General features: G+C 38.8%; 1 protein-coding gene across 2 annotated transcripts; it reads left to right on the forward strand.

Annotated features, from left to right (window-relative positions):
• Positions 1-1,501: 1,501 nt before the first annotated feature.
• LOC105044402 (replication protein A 70 kDa DNA-binding subunit A) lies at positions 1,502-5,630 on the forward strand. 2 transcript variants are annotated; one of them, XM_010922279.4, is made up of 3 exons: positions 1,502-1,831; positions 1,981-2,327; positions 2,974-5,630. In XM_010922279.4, exons 2-3 carry the CDS (start codon positions 2,053-2,055, stop codon positions 5,351-5,353), a joined length of 2,655 nt encoding a protein of 884 aa, XP_010920581.1. In that variant the 5' UTR covers positions 1,502-1,831; positions 1,981-2,052; the 3' UTR covers positions 5,354-5,630. The 2 variants fall into 2 exon arrangements, with proteins under 2 accessions (XP_010920581.1, XP_073113236.1); XM_073257135.1 differs by having other exon boundaries at positions 1,502-2,327.
• Positions 5,631-9,607: the final 3,977 nt, after the last annotated feature.

Here is a 9,607-nt window from a genome sequence, read left to right on the forward strand (position 1 = left end):
ATTATAAAAAATTGATTAATTTTTTATTGACCGATTTATCTATATTTTTACATTTTTCAAGATAGATATGTTACTTTTTTATGGATACTATTTATCGAAAAAAAATCTTATCTATCTAGAAAGTTACTAAAATATTTTTCCATCAGTCAATAGAATAAATATTTAATTTTATTTTTAAGATGTTCCATTCTCATTTCTAATGTCTCTATCATTCAATGTCCAATAACTCAGTTTTTTATTTTTTCTAAATCTAAAAAATATAAAAGATATTATAAGAAATATAGATAAATTTTAGCAAGTTATTCAAAAAAATAGTAATGCAAAAAAATATGGATTAAAACCATTTTCTTATGTAAAAAAAATATGAATAAAATATTTTTTTATTTAATTATTATTTGAAAAATATTGTTTTGGATAAATATAGATTCTCAGATAAATTTTCTATTCACAAAAAGAATAGAATGTAAGGATGGTTACAGCTTGCTCTACGTATTTGGATAATTATTGTACATTGGAGTAGTTATTGAAATGTGACATCATATATAAAATATCCTTATCTCTTATCCAAACCATTTCTCAACAAATTCATTAACCTATGTTGCCGCAATGCTTTGAACCGAGGTGGCGTAGCTTGGTCGGCGAAGGTCCGAGAAGAATGTTTTGTAATCGGCAAGGATCTATGAATAATACATTACTTCTAAGATCTATAAGAAAAGTCTAGTCATTAGAAATTCTTCAGTAGAGGATTCTTCGATGTTAAAGTTAGTCGGAGCTTTGGAAACAGTAAGGAAGAGTTTAGCAAGAGAGTGATATCTCTTAGTCCAAAAAAAGTTTATCAAAGAGTCTTCTGTCATCTCCTTTTATAAGGGAGAAAAGATATACATTATCTGGATTATCAGTAACCGCTACAGAGAATTATGGCCCACGATAAGTTGTAAGTAACGAGTGATTAATGGAGTTAGTAGCGTGACATATTTCGTCATAACCATCGAGGATTTTATCGAAACCATCTGACATTCAAGGGATATGGGGTTGGCTCACGTTCTCCTTGTAACGACTCAATATCGAAAGTTTTTCTGAAGTCATCAGCTTAAGTCCAACGAGGTGATTAATAGTAGCACGATGCAATCATCTATAGACAGTCGAGGACAATGTCTATAAGCAGAGTGTGACAAGGTCGTTCATTTCTTTCTAGCTCCCAGAGACCCAACTTAGGGCTGTGATGATGAGGGGTCTTTCACAGGAGGCAGGCCATACAGATGATGCTTGCTATCAAGGGCTACTGAAGGATGTTGGTCATTGGCTGATGTATATTTCCGAAGATGAGCACCGAGGGCAATTTTCGCGGTGGTTAGACCTTGTAACAACCTACACTCACTAACATAAATTTAGGAGATTTATGAACGCCAAACAAGTGACAGCAACTCAGTCACGAGTAATGTTAATCTTGCTGGGATGTAAATAGAACGGAGATATTTCTCATTCCACAATCAGCAATGATACACATCAGTTTTTGACACCATCACAAGGGCCGGCAAACGGGGCTCCCTGAAAGCCAGCCGGCTCATAAATCCGGATCGGCCCACTAAATGCCGGCGTCCTCCAGCTGGCAGTTCAGCTGGACGGGGGCGCATTTCCAGTTCCCGCTGCCTACTCCCGACCTTAAAAATCTAAGGCGGTACTCAAAAATTTCTAAAGCTCGATCTGAGTCCGTTTTTCCCTCTAAAAACCTAGTGGGGGTTCCTTTTCCTCCTCCTAGGGTTTTAAAATAAATAGTCTCTTTGTCTCTCGGGTCCTCGGCTGGACGAAGCGAAATAGGAGGAGACAGAAGGTCTCACCAAAAATCCGAACATTTTCCCTTTTTCCTTGCTTGATTCTGCGATCTGTGACGTTTTCTCCGAAAGATTTCTAGCTTCCTTTCGCGATCCGTCGTTCCTCGATCTCGATCTCGATCTCTCGTTCGCTTCCTTTGTTTTCTAGGGTTTTCCTTCCATCTTATAGTAGCTGGCTGGTACTTTTGGCGAGAAGAAGACGACGGCGGGAGGAAACCAGATGGCTTCGGTGGATCTGACGAGGGGGGCGATAGCCATGATCTCGGAAGGCGGGGCGGAGGGCATGAAGCCGGTGCTCCAGGTATCGGACGTGAGGCTGGTGAACACCACCCAGAGCACGACGGAGAGGTACCGGATGATGCTGTCGGACGGGGTCCATACGCAGCAGGCGATGCTGGCCACCCAGATGAATCCCATCGTCAAGAACGGCACCTTGCAGAAGGGGTCCGTCGTCCAGTTGAACGAGTTCATCTGTAACACCATCCAGGGACGCAGGTCATTTCTCTTTCTCCTCGCTGTTTAGTTGGTTTAGTCTGATTTCACGAGTATTCGATTTATAATGCTGCAAAGATTGATATACATTATGAGAGAGTTAGTGATTAGAAAGTTTAAAGGTAGGAAACTAGATCGGCATCGTAAAACCCTGCTGGTCTGTGTTTATTGCTGATGAGATTCGAAACTGTCAAATCCCACAATAGAATCTTTAATGATTTTTTTTTCTTTTCTTTTCGGTTTTAAAAGTAATCGACTCTCAGTTCTTATCTCGAGGACGGGGCTGCGTTCCCAAAAAGGGTGGAAATCTTTGGATGGTTCACGAATATAACATTTACCATCATAATTAGATGAAAGTATTAGAGATTTGCTATATATTTCTCACCACAATCAAATTTCCCTTTGTTCATTCTACAGTTTTGGCAGTCATGTTTCAATCAATAGGGATCTGATTTATTATTTTATTGACACCTACATTTGCGTCTGATTTTGCTGTCAGTATGGAAAACAAAATCCTCCTTCTATGTTACAATTTTGCTTGCTGATACTCATATCGACTGAAAAAAAAAATCTTTTAAGTTTTGCTTGATAATATGGGAGAGCGGAGTATGTGTTGACGGCTTTAATTTTTGTTGTCTTTTGAAAATAGGATAATTATTGTCATCAACTTGGAAGTACTAGTCCCTAAGAGTGATATTATTGGGGCGCCGACACCCTTTGATAGTGGGGTTTCTGCTTCACAGAACCGAGCTCCCATGTCTGCTCAGTCAACTAGTATAAATCAACCAAGTATGGCTGCTGGAAATCCTCAACCTTATGGCGGTTCACGCTCTGGTGGTCTTCCTGCTGGACAAAATATGATGGGGGCAGCTTCTATGAGTCCCAAACCAGATCCTGTTGCAAATACATCATCTTATGGCAGTTCATATGGTACTGGTCTGACATCAGGAAGGAACATGAGTAACTTGAGTTCCCTACAACCAAAAGCTGAACAGGGTTCTGGGAGCTATGCCACTTCACATCCAGAATGTGGTAATCAAAACCAAAGGTTATCAAATCCAGGGATGACTGCAGGATATTGTCCTCCTCTTAGTACTTATGGGCGACCCCCAGTTCAGCCTACATATCAACAGCCCCCTCCATTGTACACAAATCGAGGGCCCATTGCTAAAAATGAAGCTCCTGCTCGAATAATTCCAATTGCTGCTTTGAACCCTTATCAGGGCAGGTGGACGATCAAGGCTAGGGTAACAGCAAAAGGGGAGCTTAGACGCTACAACAATCCCAGAGGGGAGGGAAAAGTGTTCTCTTTTGATCTTCTTGATTCTGATGGTGGAGAAATACGGGTGATATGTTTTAACTTGGTGGCTGATCAGTTCTATGACCAGATTGAGGTTGGGAGAGTGTACTTGATATCTAAAGGAAGCCTGAGGCCTGCACAGAAGAGTTTCAATCATCTCAACAATGATTATGAAATTTTTTTGGATTCTACATCAACAATCCAGCCTTGTTTTGAGGAGGACAACTCCATCCCAAAGCAGCAATTTAATTTTCGACTGATAAGTGAAGTTGAGGGCATGGAAAACAATTCCATGGTGGATGTAATCGGTATTGTGACATCGATTAGTCCTGCAAGTACAATAATGAGGAAAAATGGTACTGAGACACAAAAAAGAACTCTTCAGTTGAAGGACATGTCTGGTCGTAGTGTTGAAATAACTCTGTGGGGAAACTTTTGCAGCACTGAAGGGCAGCAGCTGCAAGGCATGTGTGACTCTGGAATATATCCTGTCTTAGCCATTAAAGCTGGTAGAGTTAGTGATTTTAGTGGCAAGTCAGTGGGAACGATTATCAGTAGCCAGCTATTCATAAACCCTGATTTTCCTGAGGCACACAGATTGAAAGAGTGGTACAGCGGCGAAGGAAAGAATGTGGCTTCCCATTCAATATCCAGGGATACTTCAGCTATGGGGAGGACTGACATTCGCAAGACTGTTTCACAAATTAAGGATGAGGGTTTAGGAAGAGCTGAGAAACCTGATTGGATTACTATTAAGGCAACAGTTACATTTATAAAGGTTGATAATTTCTGCTACACAGCTTGCCCCTTGATGGTGGGGGACAGACAATGCAATAAGAAGGTTAACAATAATGGTGATGGAACATGGCGCTGTGATCGGTGTGATCAGAGTTTTCCTGAATGTGATTACAGATATCTACTCCAGTTTCAGATCCAGGATCATACAGGTATGACGTGGGTTACGGCATTCCAGGAGTGTGGCGAGGAAATCATGGGTGTATCTGCCAAGCAGTTGTATTTGTTGAAGTACGAGGAACAAGATGATGTAAAATTTGCAGAAATCATACGAACTGTCCTCTTTAATCAATATTTATTCAAGCTGAAAGTTAAGGAGGAGACATTTAGTGATGAGCAGCGTGTGAAATCAACTGTTGTCAAAGCTGAAAAGGTGAATCCATCATCTGAGAGCAGGTATCTTCTGGGCTTGATTGAGAAGCTATCAGTGGAGGAGCCCAATGTTGTCTCAGGTGTGCATGGAAATTTTGCTTCCAGTTCTGGTATGTCCAGTGCTGGGTTTGGCAGTATGGATTACAGGCCTAATGTGTATTCTGGAACCAACAATTTTGGCAATAGTAGTGGTGTAGATCGATATAGAATGGAACAGACAAACCAATTTGGACAGCCAGTGAGTGAATATGGAGGTGTCGTGAAACATAACATTGGGAATAGGGAAACACAACTTTTCTGCAATAATTGTGGCTCTTCTGGTCACAACTTTCAGAACTGCCCAAGGGGCATCAGTAGGCAAAGCCAGTCTGTTGGGGGTGGCTTTGATAATAGGCCTCTGAATGCTGCAATGGATGGTGGCATTGGTTCTAATGTATGTTTTAAATGCCAGCAACCTGGACACTGGGCTAGAGATTGTCCGGGACTGACTACTGCAGCCTCAGCATATGGAAGCAGTGGTGTATCTGGAAGATACACAAAGCAATATGTTGGTGGTTTTTGAGATCTGTACTTTGCCGGGCAATGAATGACCGTGATAAAAGATTTGGAAATCATTAGTATACAGTTGAAATCTTTGACTTGTTTGGGTTCTGCGTATAGTGCGATAAAATCTATTTTGCCCTTATGAACAGATGCTTGTCAAAAAATTTTGCGAAGGTTCAGTTGCCAACTGAATACTGATTGCTCTGCTTGCAAATCTATTTCAAAAAAATTGTTTATAGTATGTTTTCCAGGACGTTGGTTTTGCTTGTAATATATTTTTGCCCTATAATCTGTCACTTGTGGATTTATTTGATGCTGCATGACATCCAGTGTCATTATCAGAAGGTTTGATAACACTTTCTTCATGCATCCGCAATGCGTGGCAAAGTTCCTTTTTTCTTTATTTTATTTTTTTAAATTGCATAATCATTTTTTTTGTTATGTTGAGAGCACTGCGGTAGAAGAAATTCATGTGGAACTGATGTCTATGGGATGTCCATGGAGGGATGCTTTTCTCAACAATCATTTGAAAAGTTGAGGTGGGAAAAGAGAGAGAGATCTGTTTTTTATTTTTGAGGGGGGGGTGGGATTGGTGGTGGGAGAATGAAGTGGGCATTTAGTTAATGCCTCTTGGTTGGTTTATGATTCTTTAGGGGTTGTTGATGGAGACCAAGGATTATGTGTATTAGCCTATGACTGCATTCAAATGCATTCGCCACAGAACTTTATCTGATGGCATGCTGTAATTGCATGGTTTGCTTGTATGGATGATGTGAGTGCAGGGTTTTGACAAGGGGACATTGTTGAAGATGCTGTGGCCAAATAGATATTCTAGAGGTAAGCAATGAATAAATTTTACATGTTGTGACTGCAGCAAGAAGTTGTGATTCAATACCTTAGTGCTATTGGCTGACGGCTTGTAATCATGTACTTTTGTATTAACTGTGTTCTTTTGATGGTCTTAAGTTATTATGTTATGAATGGTTGATGCTTAGGTGGATCAGCTTATTGGTTAGGTCACATTGAATGATTTTAGGGTTACATGTTGCTTCTGGAGTTCTGCACTGAGCCCTCATGCTGCAACCGAGAGCATGTTGACAGGACACTTTAAGAGGGTGATTTATACTGGTAGAGGCATCCAGAGGTAGAGGTGGGAATGAGCTTTGCATGCTAAGGTGGCTTCTATGCCCACTGGTTACTGTATGTTGGAAGGATTTGGCAGTCTGTGACTTAATATTACATTCTGAAGTGATTGATTGGTTTGCTAGGTGATGAGGAACATATTCCATTGGGGTCCCTTCTAGAGGGACATCTGTTAGGTTGAACTTGGATTCCTTCAGGCATCCATATAAAGGTGTGGCTTATATTCAATGACATTGAAATGAATTGTCATGCACTTTCCCAGGCTTCTTTTAAATTTGTTTCAATGGCTTTCACTCTTCTGCTGATTTTTTTGGGGTGTTGTGTTCAGTTGCTCTTTTCATTTTCTGGATTATTCTGGCCCTTTATATCATTAACTCTGCAATTGAGCTGAATAGGTTTCCATTAGGCATCAATGTATTACACAAGGAATTTCTATATTCATTTTAGAAGCATGAGACAGGTTCCTATGAATCCATGCATGGAGTTTACTTGCTTCTTGTGTCCTGATGCTGCTTTGGTGCCAACTGGAAAGTTTTTTTATTCCAGCTGCACTGTGGCAAAGATTGTGCGCTTTTACGGCCCATTTTTATATCTCTTGTTTGGTTAGGGAAGGGCTACGTTTATTGATCCAGCAGCTATGTGTTTTGCTTTCTGTTTAGTGGAATCTTGTTGAGGTATCGCTCATTATTGAGCAAGGAAAAAACTGCTGTAGGTGGCTTATTAAAATTTATAATATGAAAAAGAAATATGATAACCTGGAATTGGGACCAAAAGAAATGAAGGTGAGAGCTTTACTTGGTCTCTTGTTTACGGATGTTCAAATGATACACTATTCCAGGTAATTTTTGCTGATAATAGGTTTCTGAATAAATTGTGTTTTTTTCTTCCCAAATATGTTATTGTGTTCAAGGTGTGCTGGTTGGATGGTTGTAGTATCATCACCTGCTGTGTTTATCATTAATTTGAGATCTAAGTGGAAAGAATGATGGGTCGTTGTGATGCACATTACTGATATTGTAAGGGCATTTTATGGATGGTTAAAGCGCATAGGTGCATGATTTATTTTTAAACAATTATGACATGCAACTGTAAACAATTCAGGGTGCAAAATTCTCTCAAGCTTTTTGAGAAGTGCTAAAGCGGATCAGGTGTTGATTTGTGAAGCCCTGACGATTACATAGAGGAAACTGGTAAGGCACTGCCGATGCTAAATGTGGAATATAAAGTATCCATGTTTCCTGGCTAGAAATGCTACCGGGAGGTGAATGAATGACATGTTAAAATGCTCTTGTTTGAAATGAGTTAGCTGATGTCCTGTGTGGATGATGTAATGGCGGTGCTGTGGAGGTGACGGTGGTAGCTATTTTTTTTGGGTGAGAGATGGTAGCAGCTTTTTAATGTCACCGTCCAATAATCTTTGCAAGCGTTTCATTTTATCTGAATTTTTGCTTTAGATTTCTGTCACTTTGTAGTGTTCATTCGTAGCAGGCAAAAGGATTATCTTATGATGTCCCCCCAAAAAAAAGGATTATCTTATGCAATTTGTCATTATATAAATGTGGTTTCTTTTTTAATTTTTTGGGTGGATATGGTTAGATTTTGCATGATGTGTAGGTGGAGAAGCTTGCTCCCTGGAATGTTTTAATTAGTAACCGGGGATTCTAACGAGGAATGCGTTTTCCTATATGAAAGGAATTCTTGAGTCTATAACTTTCAGTTGGGTATTCTTGGATCAACTCTTGGTTGTTGCTTCGATTGGAGAATATGTTTAAAAGGGAAAAAATGCTACTAGATGTGTCTAAATGCTTTCCAGATAAATCATATACATTTAAGTCTTCCAACCAAAACACTGTTATGAACAATCGATGGGCTTCTTTTTTGGGACAAGCGGTACGTGGAAATTTTAAAAATTTTGAGGACTCGTGACGGTCACATGAGTTGTTCGCTAATTTTATCTAATGGACATGGATGAAAGATCTAGATTGCAATGAAAATAAAATTGGGGAATCTAATTGAAACTTTGTGTGTGCGCGCGTGAGAGAGAGAGAGAGAGAGGATGTCCGAACAAATAGCTAAAGATTGAGGGATAGATGCAAGGTGAAAGGTGTGGTGACAATTGGGAGAGCGGAGCTGAGCGGTTTGGGATGACGCTAGGAGATCAGAGGTTGGTTATTGAGGGAAATTTGGCTATTATGGTTGGTTGGATGTGGGAGCAATCTAGAGATGCTGTGGTGCATCCACTTCTGCAGGACACATGGCGTTTTTAATGATTGTAACTAGAAAGGAATGCGTCATACCCGGGCTACCTTTAGATTCTCCTTTGATGTAAGAAGCATGGATACTTTAAGTGGAGGATACGATGCTCCCGTGTGCATTCAAGTGAATTCCACATGCACAAGTCCCTTGATGCTTCTAATAGATTGTTATTTTCATCCCTTCTATTAGGTATTGGTTGGAGCTTTTAATTTAATAACTTTCCATTATTTGAAATGTTTGAATGTTAAAAGACGGGATTTTTTTTTTGGATAATATTTATTGTTGGATTGAGAAATTTCAAGGATGGAGACATTTGAAGATAAGAATGTTTAAAGAAACATGATTTTGAGGACCTTAACTCAAAATAAATTATTTAATTTATGATTTTATAATTTTGAAATTTTATCACAATCAAGTATTTCATATCACAAAATCGTAGTTAGTAATTACAAAAAAAATTAAATATCATAATTTTCGAAATATTCGAACATATTATTAATTTATTTTAAAAAATATTATCAAAAAAATCCTCTTTTGATGCTGGTTAATTGCATATGAAAAGCTCATTAAGCTCACGAATATTAGCCTACATAAAGTACCATATATGCTTCGTCAATTTGTAGAAATTAAACCAATTTAATGTATAGAAGGAGAATAACTCACATGAGTAAAATGAGTCTCATTGCTTGTATAGTGATGTGGCCTTTCAATTTTGATTATCGTATTTGTTTTATACAATTATATAATAATTTAAATATTTGTAGTTCATTATTTGTTGTCATGTTCTTATGAAAAAACCCATCATATTTCTATAGTTGGTTTTATATCTTAGCAGCAAAAATAAAATCCCATTCTAAGTGATAATGCTATAAAT

The sequence above is a fragment of the Elaeis guineensis genome, chromosome 5, assembly GCF_000442705.2.
Source record: "Elaeis guineensis isolate ETL-2024a chromosome 5, EG11, whole genome shotgun sequence".
Taxonomy (NCBI): Eukaryota; Viridiplantae; Streptophyta; class Magnoliopsida; order Arecales; family Arecaceae; genus Elaeis; species Elaeis guineensis.

Excerpts from the sequence above, each read along its gene's own strand:
- LOC105044402 (XM_073257135.1), top strand. The coding sequence starts at position 2,053 with ATGGCTTCGGTGGATCTGACGAGGGGGGCGATAGCCATGATCTCGGAA. Across the intron at positions 2,328-2,973 it reads AACACCATCCAGGGACGCAG|GATAATTATTGTCATCAACT; the intron begins GTCATTTCTCTT and ends TTTTGAAAATAG.